This window comes from Ovis aries, chromosome 9 (genome assembly GCF_016772045.2).
Source record: "Ovis aries strain OAR_USU_Benz2616 breed Rambouillet chromosome 9, ARS-UI_Ramb_v3.0, whole genome shotgun sequence".
NCBI lineage: Eukaryota > Metazoa > Chordata > Mammalia > Artiodactyla > Bovidae > Ovis > Ovis aries.
Genome location: NC_056062.1, coordinates 49,896,268 through 49,911,946, shown reverse-complemented (window position 1 = coordinate 49,911,946; position 15,679 = coordinate 49,896,268). Strand labels below are relative to the sequence as shown.

The following is a 15,679-nucleotide window of genomic DNA, read 5'->3' as shown; positions in this document are numbered from 1 at the left end:
TAATGCACACTGTAGTTTACATACATTTTCTTGTTTAATTTTCAGAGTAACACTGTTAGGTCATTGTATTACCCCTCTTTTACTAATGAAAAAACTGGGGCTTAGAGATATTAAATAATTTGAATCAGTTCATGGGAAATAATGGAGTTGGATCTCATACCCAAATCTGACTCAGAAGTCTTTGTTTTTAACCACAGTATTGTATTAATCTTCATACGTTCTCTTCAGAAACTATATAGTTTTTTAAATTTATTTTTTTTGGATTAAAGATTTTTTTATTGATATATAGTTGATGTACAATAGTATATGTTACAAGAGTACAGTATAATAATTTATAATTTTTAAAGGTTATACTCCATTTATAGTTACTGTGAAGTATTGGCTATATGGTCTTTGCTGTATAGTATATCCTTATAGCTTATTTTATATATACTAGTTTGCACCTTTTAATCCCCTGCCTCTATAGTGCCCCCCCCCCCGCTTCCCTCTCCCCACTGGTAACTACTAGTTTGTTTTCTATATCTGTAAGTCTGTTTCTTTTTTTTTTTAATATTTGCTAGTTTGTTGTATTTTTAGATTCTATGTATAAGTGACATCATACAGTATTTGTATTTCTCTGACTTATTTCACTTAGTGTAATAGCCTTCAGGTTCATCCATGTTGTTTCAGATGGCAAAATTTCATTCTTTTTATGACTGTGTAGTATTCCACTGTGTATATAATTACCACATCTTCTTTATCCATTCATCTGTTGATAGACGCTGAGGTTGCGTCTTATCTTGGCAGTTGTAAACAATGCTGCTGTGAATGTTGAGGTGTGTGTATCTTCTTGAATTAGTGTTTCTGGTTTTTTTAGATACATACCCAGGAGTGGAATTGCTGGGACATATGGTAGTTCCTTTTTTTTTTTTTAATGATTTTTACTAGAATATAATTGTTTTACAGTATTGTATTAGTTTTAAGTGTACAGCAAAATGAATCAGTTATACATATTCATGTTGTTGTTTAGTCGCTAGGTTATGTCTGACTCTTTTGTGACCCCATGGACTGTAGCCAGCAGGCTTCTCTGTCATGGGATTCTCCAGGCAAGAATACTGGAGTGGTTTGCCATTTCCTTCTCCAGGGGATCTTCCTGACACAGGGATCAAACCTACGTTTGCTACCTTGCAGGCAGATTCTTCACCACTGGGCCACCTGGGAAGCATACATATACATATATTTACTCTTTTTAAGGTTCTTTTCCTATATAGGTATGAGTATTGAGTCGAGTTCCCTGTGTTATAAAATAGGTACTCATTAGTGACCTATTTTATGTATCAGTTCAGTTCAGTCACTCAGTCGTGTCCGACTCTTTGCAACCCCATGAATCGCAGCACGCCAGGCCAACCTGTCCATCACCAACTCCCGGAGTTCACTCAAACTCACGTCCAGTGATGCCATCCAGCCATCTCATCCTCTGTCGGCCCCTTCTCCTCCTGCCCCCCTCCCAGCATCAGAGTCTTTTCCAGTGAGTCAACTCTTCACACGAGGTGGCCAAAGTACTGGAGTTTCACCTTCAGCATCATTTCTTCCAAAGAAATCCCAGGGCTGATCTCCTTCAGAATGGACTGGTTGGATCTCCTTGCAGTCCAAGGGACTCTCAAGAGTCTTCTCCAACACCACAGTTCAAAACCATCAATTCTTCGGCGCTCAGCTTTCTTCACAGTCCAACTCTCACATCCATACATGACCACTGGGAAAAACCATAGCCTTGACTAGAGGGACCTTAGTTGGCAAAGTAATGTCTCTGCTTTTGAATATGCTGTCTAGGTTGGTCATAACTTTCCTTCCAAGGAGTAAGCGTCTTTTAATTTCATGGCTGCAGTCACCATCTGCAGTGATTTTGGAGCCCAAAAAAATAAAGTCTGACACTGTTTCCACTGTTTCCCCATCCATTTCCCATGAAGTGATGGGACCGGATGCCATGATCTTCGTTTTCTGAATGTTGAGCTTTAAACCAACTTTTTCGCTCTCCTGTTTCACTTTCATCAAGAGGCTTTTAGTTCCTCTTCACTTTCTGCCATAAGGGTGGTGTCATCTGCATATCTGAGGTTATTGATATTTCTCCCGGCAATCTTGATTCCAGCTTGTGTCTCTTCCAGTCCAGCGTTTCTCATGATGTACTCTGCATAGAAGTTAAATAAGCAGGGTGACAATATACAGCCTTGACGTACTCCTTTTCCTATTTGGAACCAGTCTGTTGTTCCATGTCCAGTTCTAACTGTTGCTTCCTGACCTGCATACAGGTTTCTCAAGAGGCAGGTTAGGTGGTCTGGTATTCCCATCTCTTTCAGAATTGTCCACAGTTTATTGTGATCCACATAGTCAAAGGCTTTGGCATAGTCAATAAAGCAGAAATAGATGTTTTTCTGGAACTCTCTTGCTTTTTCCATGATCCCGTGGATGTTGGCAATTTGATCTCTGGTTCCTCTGCCTTTTCTAAAACCAGCTTGAACATCAGGGAGTTCACGGTTCACGTATTGCTGAAGCCTGGCTTGAAGAATTTTGAGCATTACTTTACTAGCATGTGAGATGAGTGCAATTGTTTGGTAGTTTGAGCATTCTTTGGCATTGCCTTTCTTTGGGATTGGAATGAAAACTGACGTTTTCCAGTCCCGTGGCTACTGCTGAGATTTCCAAATTTGCTGGCATATTGAGTGCACACCTTCACAGCATCATCTTTGAGGATTTGAAATAGCTCAACTGGAATTCCATCACCTCCACTAGCTTTGTTTGTAGCGATGTTTTCCAAGGCCCACTTGACTTCACATTCCAGGATGTCTGGCTCTAGATTAGTGATCACACCAGTAGTGTATATATCTCTATTCCATTCTCCCAATTTATCCTCCCCCCATTCTGTTTTTAGTTGTTTGGAGAAACTGCCACATTGTGTTCCATAGTGGCTACACCAATTTGCATTCTCACCAGCAGTGTACAAGGGTTCTCTTTTGTCCCCATCCTTGCTGGCATTAGTTATTTGGGATATTTGTGATGATAGCCGTTCTGACAGGTTTAAGGTAATATCTCATTGTTTTTTTAATTTACATTTCCCTCATAATTAGCAGTGCTGAACATCTTTTCATGTGCCTGTTGATCATCTCCATATCCTCTTTGGAGAAATGGGTATTCAGGTTTTCTGCGCATTTTAACATTATTTTAAATAGCAGCAATGTGAATTTTAGCCTTTTTAGTTTATTAATTCAAGTGAAGAATACCAAATGTAGTCATAATCAACTCTCGACAATGTGAATTTATTTTTCTGCTTACATAAATAAGTTTATTGTTTAAAAATTAAAGAATATAGAAATATGTAAGGAAATAAAAATGTTCTAAGACTGTTGGTTGGATAACATCACCAACTTGATGAACATGAGTTTGAGCAAGCTTCGGGAGTTGGTGATGGAGAGGGAAGCCTGGTGTGCTGCAGTTCATAGCAAAGAGTTGGACATGACTGAGCAACTGAACTGAACTGAAATGAAGATTCTGTCGTCCTGATATAACCCCCATTGACATTTTGAGGGCCCGATTTCCATACTGTTCTCTGTGTATGAATTTATATATATATATGTAATATAAAAGGGATCTTAATTACTATTTTTTTATGGACTGAACTTTATATTTTTGAATGCTAGAGAGCAGAACACATTGCTTTATGATGTTAATGTTTGTTACCAAAGCAGCTGTCATTACATTTCTTACTTTATTCTTACCAGGTCAAGGTAGGGAATGAAGTTGCTACTGGAACAGGACCTAATAAAAAGATAGCCAAAAAAAATGCTGCGGAAGCTATGCTGTTACAACTTGGTTATAAAGCATCCACTAGTCTTCAAGATCAACTTGACAAGGTGAGAGTTAAATTACACGGATAAGTTCTGTCCTGTCAGAATATAAAAATAATGAGCAAGTTCTGTTCCAGTGCTCCTTGACTCTTAGTACTGTCTTAACTAGTGGAAAGTAGATGTCAAGTTTTAACTTTTCCAAGTTGGTACTCTTATCTTCATATCTTTAAAGATACAGATTCTCCTGATGCAAAATAACCACTGTTTAGGGGTCACGATAAAATATTATAATCTTACAATTAGAAAATACTAAAAATTTGCTGTATAATTGTATATATTTTATATAATATTAATACCAATGTAGTAAGTTTTACCTTACTGACTAATGATTTTTGCTTTATATACCCAGTTTTTTAATTTGTGTTTTTTAAGAATGGAGGTTGTTAGTCTTTATTTCTGGAATACAGCTGAAAACCCTGGAAGTAAAGATCCTGAGTTCTCCCTTTAGGGCAGGAGCTATATAGGACAGACTCTATAAACTGATTTTTCTGTTTACTTTAAATTAAAGGTAAACTCTAGGGTGTTTATTTTCTGCCAAGACTTGTGTTCATGGTCCCCTATTTCTTCTGCAGCAGGTAATGACATCATTAACACCTGCCTGTATTGCAGGAGAAGCTGAGAACCCTGAGTTCAGGACTTGGCAGTTAACTTAGCAGGAACTGACTTCATTTCACTTTGTATTCAATTATCATTTTATCTATACATATGTAGAAATTATTTTTATTAAACACTTCATTTGTATGAACATTCCCAAAACAAGCTTAATAATTATTTCTGTCATAAGCAGTACGGTTTTTTCCATGCCATTTTCTCACATACAGATTCTATTTCAGGGATATTTTCAGTTTCTGCAGGAACACCTTTGTGAACTTTGGAGTAAAAATGAAATTATCTATTAAAAAATACTTAGATACACTTTTTAAGGTACTGTAAATATCTAGGCAGTTATTTTGAGTGATTAAAAATTATTTATCTGTGTGATATCACTGGAGATTTCAGTTCTGTTTTTATAACCTGGCTAGTAAATGTGTTTTCTTCTTTTAAAAGTATTTGTAACATGAAACCTAACACGTGTTCAAGTTTCTGTAGTTCTTATATTGTGTATATATTGTTTTAACTTAACACATTTATATTGACTTAAAACTGGTAAGTGATTTATAAAAATATGTCAGAATAAATCTCCTCATAGACCTTTATTTGTAAGTTAAATGAAAATAAAACAGAACAAAACACTGGCATTAATTTCATTAATTAGAAAAACATATTTTTGCATGCCCACTGTGTTATTAGTTAGGGTTCCCCAGAGGAATAGAGTCCCACAGGGAGTATGCGTGTGTGTGTGTGTGTGTGTGACACAGACTTATTTTAAGGAATCGACCCATGAAGTTTTGGATGCTTGGCTACTCCAGAATTTGCTGGGGATGCCAGCAGGCTGGAGACTCAGGAAGGAGCTGCAGAGTCTGGAGGCCATTGACTGGCAAGCTGCCTCTCGTTCCAGGGAAGGTCAGCCTTTGCCTAGGCAGGCCTTCAACTGACAACGCCCACCCACATTCTAGAGAGTAATTTTTTTTACTCTTTAGGGTTCAGTGATTTAAATGTAAATCTCTTCCAAAAACACCCTCACAGAAACACCCAGAATAACGTTGGACCAAATATCTGAGTACCTAGCCCAGACAAGCTGACACATAAAATTAATCATCACACCCACTAAATGCCAGACACTTAAAACTGAAGATAAGATGACTGGAATTTGGTCCCTGCACTCATGAAACTGACCAGTAAGTGTTAGGGGTGAGGAGCTTACATCACGAAACAGTATAATTAAAATTCTAGATATGTGAAGATGAGTCTGGAAAGTCAGGAGTAGCTGCGATGACTATTTTTATGTGAACTAACATGCTTTTGAATTATTAATTTGAGATTTGAGCTTGAAAGTGACATGATCTGGTTTGCTTTCTTCATAGGCCAGTCCTATAAGTAATGTTGTGAGTGGATACGGGCAGGACAGTACTGAAGGCAGGGAGGCCAGTGCTAGCAGAATTGTTCAGGTGAAAGATTCTGAGGGTCTCAACTAGGGCAGTGGTGTAGAGAGGAGACAGAAAAGACACCAGCCCTGCTTCTTAAGTGTATGTGTTAAGATTTCAGTAGCAGATACAGTGGATGGAGAATACAGAAAGGAAGAATACCTATAAAAAAGAGAGGAGCAAGAGACTTTAAGGAGGAGGTGCCCGGTACTTCCTTGGCGGTCCAGTGTTTAGGACTTGGTGCTTTCACTGACCTGGCCCCGGGTTCATTCCTTGGTCAGGGAACTAAGATTCCCACAAGCTACATGGCTTGGCCAAAAATAAAAAAACCGGTAGTTGTATGCTGTAAAGATCAAGTAAGAGGAGTTAGTTAATACCTTGATTTGTCAATAAGATCTTTTGAGAATGTGACAAAAGCAATTATTAAAAAAAATCTTTAAAAGTAGCTTTTAAAAAGTTGGCTTTAAAAAAAAAATAATCAAGATATATACATAATTGAGTGGTGATGGTGGTGGTGGTTTAGTTGCTAAGTTGTTTCTGACTCTTGTGATCTCATAGACTATAGCCTGCCATGCTCCTCTGTCCATGGAAGAATTTAAAAGTGCAAAAGAGTGAACAGTGAAGAAAAAAGTAGCCTCACTTTACCTTGAGACCCTCAGACTAGGTCTCTTCCTAAAGGTGTCTCCCATGTTTAGTTAATGTTTGTATATCATTTAGAATAGTGTCTGAATATAGTGAATCTTGTATCAGGATTAAAAAAAAAAGATAAATGTCCTCACAAAGATATTCTGTATGTATGCACTAATATATCTCCACTTTAAAAACATTAAGATTTAGTGAATTGCAGCTTAATGAATTTTGACAAGTGTGTGTATATGACCACATCACAATTAAGATTTATAACATTACTGTTACCCCAGTTTCTTAATGCCATTTTATAGTAAATGTCTTTCCTTTTCCTCAGCTCCTGACAAACGCTGATTTCTGATTTCTGTCTCTATAGTTTTGCCTTTTCCAGAATGTTGAATAAATTGAATGGTACATTATGTAGCCGTTTGTGTCAACCCTTATTGCTGAGATTCATCTATGTTGTTGCATTTATCATTTGCTTATCATGTGTTATCATGTGTCTTTTCTGTTTGTTCTTGTTTTATTCTTTACCAACATTTAGGTTTTCAGTTTGAGGCTATTGTAAATACAGTGGTTGTAAACATTCATGTACAAATCTTGATTATATATATTCTCTAATATAGCCTGCTAGGTACATATTCATATAATAGTGCACAGGCCACTTGTTTAGAAACTGAAGATGTTTTCCAGAGAGGTGGTACCATTTTCAGGTACCATTTTCATTTCCACAAGCAATGTTTGAGATTTCTGCTTATTCCACATCTGCTCTAGCTCTTGGTATTGTCGGTTTTTATAGCTTTGATGATGGTATTAGGTATTTAATGTTGTTTTATTGGATTTAATTTCCATTTTCCCTAGTTAATAATGCTGACTAGTTCATCATATATTTATTTCGCACTCCTATCTCTTCTTTGAAATATCTGTTCAGAATTTTTGTCTTTTAAAAAATTGGATGGTTTACTTCCTTATTATTGAGTTCTAAAAGTTCTTTATATATTTTGGATGCCAGTGCCTTATCAGATAGAGGATTCCTGTTTCTCACTCTCTGTCTTCTCTTCTCCTTTTTTACATATGTTGTCCAGTTGTTCAAACACCATTTGTTTAAAAGATTAATGCTTTTTTCCATTGAGTTAGACCTTTGTTGAAAATGAGTTGACCACTTATGTGTGGATCTGTTTCTAGATTTTCTGCTTGTTAATCTGTATGTCTGTCTATTCTTCATCTGTACAACTGTATATAGAGTGTGCCTTTTTTGGATAAGGTTTGAGATCAGATAAAGAACTTCATCTTTGTTCTACTTTTAAAAAATTGTTTTGGCTAATCTTTATATTTTCATAATAAAATTTTAAATCAATTTCTACCAAAAAAATATCCATTTGGAATTTTTCTTTGGGATTATGTTGAATATTACATAGATCATGTTTGCATTTATTAACATATCTTCAAAATATTGAGTCTTCCAACCTTTGAACAAGATCTTGCTCTCGTTATTTAGGTTTTTTGAAATATAACCCAGCAGTGTTTGTACTTTTTTATGGAAACATCTTCCACATTTTTTATGTTTACCCCTAAATGTTTCATGTTTGTGGGTGCTATTGGTAATGGCATTGGTTTTTAATTTCAGTTTCTAATTCTTCTTTTCTAGCATATAGAAATACAGCTGTCTTTATATATTGACTTTGCATCCTGTGACCTTGCTGAACTGACTTATCTTGTAGATTTTTGCAATTTTCTGCATTGATGATTGTGTTATCTGTTAATAAAGACAGTTTATTTTTTTCTTGCTAATCTGTATGGTTTTATTTATTTGTCCTGCTTTATTGCCTTGAGTGAAACATCCCATTCGGTGTTGAATAGAAGGTTGATTGTTGAAACAGAAAAACAGGTATCTTGACTTTGTTCCCAATCTTACAAGGAAATTGTTCAGTCTTTTGCTATTATATAACATGATGCTTGTAGGTTTTTTATACAGCTCTACATCAGGTTAATAGTCCCTAGTGTTCCTGCTTTGTTGAGAAGTTTCCCCCCCATAATTATCTGTGAATGTTGAATTTTGCCAAATGTTTTCTCCGCATCTGTTGATATTGACATGATTTTTTCTGTTTAGTTTGTGGATATGGTGAATTTTTTTTTAAATTGATGGATTTTTAAAATTTATGTGATACAGGTTTCCCCCGCTATCTGAAAGTAAAGCAATGCCTGTGAAACCTTTTGTAAGCCAAAATGGTCTGAAATAAAGAAGCAATTGCCTTAGGACTCATCTTGCTAATGAATGCACAAAATAAATCCAGACAGAACACAGATTCTCACACACGGTTCAAAGCTGTGGTGCCTGGATGCTGAGATACTGAGTGTAGTTGCCACTCTCACTGCTCTTGGTGGGTGCTGCCTCAGTAATGGCTAGCTGCGAAGTAAAACACTGAATGGCATTTTTTGTTTTTCCGTAAAAGTGAAAATCCTCTTTGGATTTCTTTTAGTTAGCAAAAACAGGTGCATGTCTTTCATAAAAGCAAAGTGACATAAACTTTTGAAAAGTGAAATACCTGTATATACATACACAGCAAAAAATTACCATTTTAACCATTTTTAGTGTACAATTCAGTGGCATTAAGTACGTTTACAGTGTTCTACAGCTATCTCCACTATCCACTTCCAGAAAGTTTTCATCATCTGAGGTAGAAATACTGGTTTTAGTATCATTATCAGGGTAGTGCTAGACTCATATAGTAAGTTTGGAAGTATCTCCTTTTCTTTCATCATCTCAGAGAGTTTGGTATTCTTCCTTCATTAATCGTTGAGTAAAATTTACTGGTGGAGCCATCGGGGTTTATAATTTTTAATGTAAGAAGGCTTTAAGTATAAATTGATGTAAAAATAGATATAAGACTACTCAGATTACCTACTGCCGAGCGAGCTTTGGCAGTTTGAATCTTTCAAGGGTCTGTCCATCTCCTCTAAGCTGAATTTAATGGTATAAAATTGTTCATAGGATTCCTTTGTTATTCTTTTAATGGCTATAGCATCTGTAATGATATTTTCTCTCCCATTTCTGATATTGATAATTGTTTCCTCTTTTTTTATCCTGATGAATCTAGCTAGGGGTTTGTAAATTTTTTTTTATCATTTTCAAACAACAAGGTTGTGATTTCATTGATTTTTTTCCCTGTTATTCTGTTTTCAGTATTACTGATTTCTGTTCTTTATTTTATCCTTTGTTTATTTGCTTTGGGTTTAATTTTCTGTTCTTTTTCTACTTTCGTAAGCCAGAAGCTTAAGCTGTGGATCTGAGAATTTAGTGATATATATTTCTCTTTAAGTACTGGTTTAGCCCTGGCCCACAAATTTTGAGAAGCTGAGTTTTTACTTCATTTCATCAAAATGTGTTCTAATTTCCCTTTGGTTTCTTCATTCAAGTCCTATGTCTCTTTTGATTTTGTTTACTTCTTTTATCAAGTGCTAATGTCACCAACTATAAATTTGACTACTTTCAATTTTATCAGTTTTATGTACTTTGAAGCTATGTTGTTATATACATATACATTTAGGATTGTTATATCTTTTTGATGACTTTACAACTTTATTATTATGTGATTTTCTTTCCATCCCTGGTAATATTCCTTGTTCTGAATTCTTTTTGATATTAATATAGTCACTTCAGTTTTATTTTTTTTAGGGTTTGCATGGGGTATTTTCCTCCCACCATTTTATTTTTAGCCTATCAGTGTCTTTGTGTTTAAATTGGTTTCTTTTAGAAAACATATAATTGACTCTTGCTTTTAAAAATACCCTTTGACAATGTCTACCTTTAGTTGGGAGTGATCAGACCATTTGTACTTATTGTAGCTTTTGGTGTGGTTGGATTTAAACTTATCATATTCCTAATTGTTTCTATTTATTCTATTTATTCTTTGTTCGCTTTTTTCTCTTTGACCTCTCGTGTAGTTGTACATTTTACTTATCTTTATATGTATAAAACCCATAATTCATTGTTACTAATTTCGCTTTATATAGCCAGTTTTCTCTCTATATGGTTGGTTAGTTAGTTAGTTCAGTTGCTCAGTCATGCCCGACTCTTTGTGACCCCATGAATCGCAGCATGCCAGGCCAACCTGTCCATCACCAACTCCCGGAGTTCACTCAGATTCACGTCCATCGAGTCAGTGATGCCATCCAGCCATCTCATCCTCTGTCATCGCCTCCTCCTCCTGCCCCAAATCCCTCCCAGCATCAAAGTCTTTTCCAATGAGTCAACTCTTTGCATGAGGTGGCCAAAGTACTGGAGTTTCAGCGTTAGCATCATTCCTTCTAAAGAAATCCCAGGGTTGATCTCCTTCAGAAGGGACTGGTTGGATCTCCTTGCAGTCCAAGGAACTCTCAAGTCTTCTCCAACACCACAGTTCAAAAGCATCAATTCTTCGGTGCTCAGCCTTCTTCACAGTCCAACTCTCACATCCATACATGACTACTGGAAAAACCATAGCCTTGACTAGACGGACCTTAGTCGGCAAAGTAATGTCTCTGCTTTTGAATATGCTATCTAGGTTGGTCATGGCTTTTCTTCCAAGGAGTAAGCGTCTTTTAATTTCATGGCTGCAATCACCATCTGCAGTGATTTTGGAGCCCAAAAAAAGTCTGCCACTGTTTCCACTGTTTCCCCATCTATTTCCCATGAAGCAATTAGAATCACAGAAAATACATTTAACCTTATTTTTACCGTTTTCAATACTCTTCATTTGTTTAGATCCAGATTTCTTTCTGGTATTATACTCTTATTTGTAGAACTTCCTTTAATACTACTTGTATTAGCAGGTCTGCTGGCAGTGGTTTCTGTCAACTTTTGTTTGATGAGAAATTTATTTTGTATTCATTTTAGAAGTTACTTTTGTGTGGGTATAGGATTCTGAGTTTTTCTGTTTCTTTCAGCACTTTCAGAGATCTCATTCCATTGTCTTCTGATTTGCGTAGCCTTTTATATGAAGTCTGCTCTAATTATCTTCTTTTTCATCTTGATATGCTTTCTTCCTCCCTCTAAAGGCCTTCAGAAATGTCCTTTTTTTATTAGTTTAGCAGTGTAACTGTGATGTATCTAAATGTGATTCTTTCTCTTTCTCTTCTTTCTCCTCTTCTTCCCTCTCCTCCTTCCTTTTCTTTTTCTCCCTGTCTCTTCGTTTTCTTCCTCTTCCTCCTCCCTTTCTTCTCCTTTTTGTATTTTTTCTGCTTAATGAATATGAATATATTGGATCTGTGATTTGTTGTTTTTTAAAAAATTTTTGTCAATTTCTCAGCTGTTATCTTCTTTTTCAGATATTTCTTCTTCCTTGTTTTCTCTCTCCTTGGGAGTTTACGGTTATATATATGTTAGACCATTAGTATTGTCGTATGGATCCAGGATTTTTTGTTCCCTTTTATTTTTCACTCCTTTTTTTGTGTGTCTCAGTTTGAGTAATTTCTGTTAATTTATCTGTCATATTACTGACTTATTTCTTCAGGTGTGTCCATCTGTTAATAATGTTATCAATATTAATTTTAATCTGTTGTATTTTCCCCCTAGGATATCCATATGCTTTTCTTATAAGGTTTCTGTTTTTCTAATGAAATTTTCCAAATATTCATGCATGTTGTCTGCCTTTTTCATTAGATCTTTTATCCTGTTAATCATAGATAATATAAAACTTATTTCTTAGAGTTGCTCTAGCACTTGGGTCATCTTTGGGCTCTGTTTTATTGACTTGTTTTCTTATTTTTAATTTTCATTTATTTATTTTTAATCAGAGGGTAATTGCTTTACAATGTTGTATTTGTTTCTGCTATATAACAACATAAATCAGCTATAAGTATATGTATATCTCCCCCATGACGACCACCACCCGTGAGCCTCCCTTTTATTGACTTATCATTTGACATATTTATTTTTGCAATTTTGGGTGGCTTATAGTGTTTGAATGAACAGTGGACATTGTGTATTGAGAAGCAGTAAAGGCAGAGTTAAGTAGCACTTATGTTAAGAAACAGGCATGTCTCTTTTTCTGTCAGACTGTTAACATGGAGGGTGGCATCAATCTAGTTGGTAGTTAAGCTCATTTTGGGTGTTTTGTTTCCACAGTCACTATTAACTTCAGATTCCTTTAGCTTTGGTTTGCCACTGTCTTTGTTTTGTGTGGGGTGAGGTTTTGGGAAGATTTTCCTCAATTTTTCTGCACCATCCTCTGGTTTCATCAGTCCTCTCTTTGCTATGTCATGGGGTGAGGGATATCTCTATGTTTCGTAGTCAGTTGCTGTTGCTTATTATTTGGTTGTAGGCTTATGTTGGATATAGAAGCATAGTTCTTGATTTTCTTGTACAGCTTCATTCTTCAAACTCTGTGTGCTTGAGTCTCAGAAGTGGGTTTTTTCCTAATGTTTCTACCTCCTTCTCCATGATAGCCAAACTTTACTTTTGAACTATAGGTTGTCTTAGCTGAAGTAGAGTTTTCCAGCCCCTTCCCCAGCATTTTCAGAAATCTGCTTTATATTGGTGCAGGGATTCGCTCTCAAGGTTTTCACCCACTTCTTTTTTTCCTGGGAGCAGGTAACTTTTGCTTCTAATCTTTTTGCAGAAACAGTGAGTCTTTGCCTTAGCTTTTGGAGCAATAAAATTTCTTGCCTTATCTCAGAGGCAGACAGGATTTGTTTCTCCCTTTTCTTCTGTAGCTTGTGCTGTTTGCTTTGTGTAAAAGAAGAGTCTAGTGAGTGAAGTCACTCAGTCGTATCTGACTCTTTACAACCCCATGGACTGTAGCCTACAACACTTCTCCATCCATGGGATTTTCAAAGCAAGAGTACTGGAATGGGTTGCCATTTCCTTCTCCAGAGGAGTGTGCAAATTTCTATGCTGTTCTCTCTGCTTCACACCTGCACCACTGAGTGGGGCTCTTTGGTTCTCTGCTGTATCTCCAGTTGTCCTGACTTCCCAAAGGAAGCCCATAGAAAAGAACTCTCTGGAGTTCCTCCTAATTTTTCTAAACTGCTATGCTGACCCTCACAGTCTTTAAGAATTCATTAACATTTCATCTGCTTTCTTCTTACCAATATTTTTGATATTTATCTCTCTCTTCTTTGCCAGTGTTGAAATATTTTGTGAGCTGAACCTCGCCTCAGAGGGCTTTGTCACTCTCTAGAATTTATGTCATTTGTTTGCTTTACAATCTCAGATCTCTGATGGGTTTGAGAAAAGTTATGATTTCTTACATTGTCTGAGTCACTGTTACATTTCTACATTCTAAGGAAGAGCAGAACACTCTTTACTATTTAAAAAATATACTGATCTTGCATCTTGTTTTTTTTTTCAATTACATGGGGTTTTTTAGTTACAACTTTGAGCTTGTAAGATATAACATCAAGATATAACTGGCATGTGCTTCATTCTTTGTTATATTTGATTATTATATATTGTTCAAAGTAATACTCATATATGTATAAGAAGTCAAGACTCATTCAAGATTAATGATATAAAGACTCAAGATTTATAATAAAAAACCATGCTGTCCTGTCCTGGGACTGCCCATTTCTGTTACCTTTTTTACAGAGGCAACCACTTACTACCTGTTTTAGTTGTTCTGTTATTTTGTACTGTTAGTAACTTACACTGCAGTTTCTTGATTTTTTTTTTTTAGATGTTATCTGAGTTCCTGCTTTGAAAACCGAAGTTAGTTTTCTTACTCAACATGTATAGTATTCTGTGTCTCTCTAACTTATCCCTGTACCCTCTGCCAAGTAAACATTTCATGTACTGTTTAGTGTCTTTGTTTTTTCTTTCTTGGAGTTCTTTATCTTCCTCTTCTGTGTTGGATTGTTTGATAGATCTGCTGAAGACCTAGTGTTTTGGTTCTTCTCTTCACAATTTCCCTTTTAATTCCTTTTGCCTCTCTCTGTTGAGTTGCCTGCTTTCTGGACAGTTTCCTTGTTCTTAATTTATTTTCTTGTGTTGATGGAGTACATGATTTCATCATTTCCTGATAGGGAATGCATGAGTAATACAGTTTTTTGAGACCTTGTAGTTCTGATATATCTTTATATTTCCCCCACACTTAATTGGTAGTTTTTCTGAGATATAATTCTAAATAGGAAATATTTTTTCCACAGTTTTGAAGGCATTGTACCAATGTTTTCTACCTCTCAGCATTACTGTTGAAATTCTAAAGTCTTCAGATTCTTTAGCTAATTTATGAAACTTTTACATTTCCTCTCCCTCGTGATGCTTTTCTCACATCTTTTCTCAGAAGTTCTGAAATTTCTTGAGTGATTGGACTGGATTTGTGTATTCTTTGATAAATTGTTTTTGGGTGTTTGGGTTTTAATCCAGAAATTCGTGTACTTTAAAAGTGGGGAAACTTTTATATTTTTTCTCTGATGATTTCATTCCTTCCATTTTTGCTCTTGCTTCTTTCTAGGATACCGGTTAGTCTAAAGAGTGATTTTTTGCTTCTTCCTTCCTTTTTTTCTTTTCTGTTTCTCTTTTTGTTCTGCTTACTGGAGATTTCTTCAGTTTTGTCTTCCAGTCCTTCTTTGAAATAATTTCCTTTGGCTACTGTATTTTTTATTTCCCAGAGCTATTCTTCATTCTCAGAATTTTCCTTTTTATAACCTCTTGTTCTTGTTTAATGGGTATAATACTTCTGTCTCTCTGAGAGCTTTTTCTTTTAACCCTTTTTTAAGGTTTTATTCTGTCCCCTGTGTTATGCTCACCATTCCTTGTGGATTGGGAGACTGATTATTGTCTTTAGAGGCCCAGTGATAAAGGGAGCTGAGGATCTTATCTTCTAGGATGTACCTTTGGAATCCATCTCTGTTTTCAGTGTGGTATATAGATCCATCCCATCCTCAGCTGTACCTGGTGTCTGAAGAGGAAACATTTTAGAAAATTTGTCTCCTTGGGGTCACAGAAGTGACCTGGAAATTTCATAACATTTGAAAGACTTCCAAACAATCTTTTTATTTTCATACTCTTCCAGGATTCATCTTTAGAAGTACCAGGTGTGCTTCTGATTCCTGAGGCTTTCTGGGGTCCTGAAGCACAAATCAGTTTACTCTTTGTAAGCTCTTTGTTAGCTTCTAGCTCTGCAGGTGAGGTTTCAGCTGGCCCACATCTGCTAAGTTAGTTATAATTAA

General features: G+C 35.9%; 1 protein-coding gene across 31 annotated transcripts in view; it reads left to right on the top strand.

Annotated features, from left to right (window-relative positions):
* The window catches only part of STAU2 (staufen double-stranded RNA binding protein 2), a 311,536-nt gene that overhangs the window by 121,963 nt on the left and 173,894 nt on the right, over positions 1 to 15,679 (top strand). For all 31 annotated transcript variants that reach the window (XR_009595067.1, XM_060393813.1, XM_060393809.1 and 28 more), the window contains one exon: positions 3,753 to 3,884. Coding sequence is in view for 30 of the 31 variants with exons in the window: in XM_060393813.1 (XP_060249796.1) it covers positions 3,753 to 3,884 (132 nt within the window). In the remaining variant the exon portion in view is untranslated. The remainder of the gene's footprint in view (positions 1 to 3,752; positions 3,885 to 15,679) is intronic.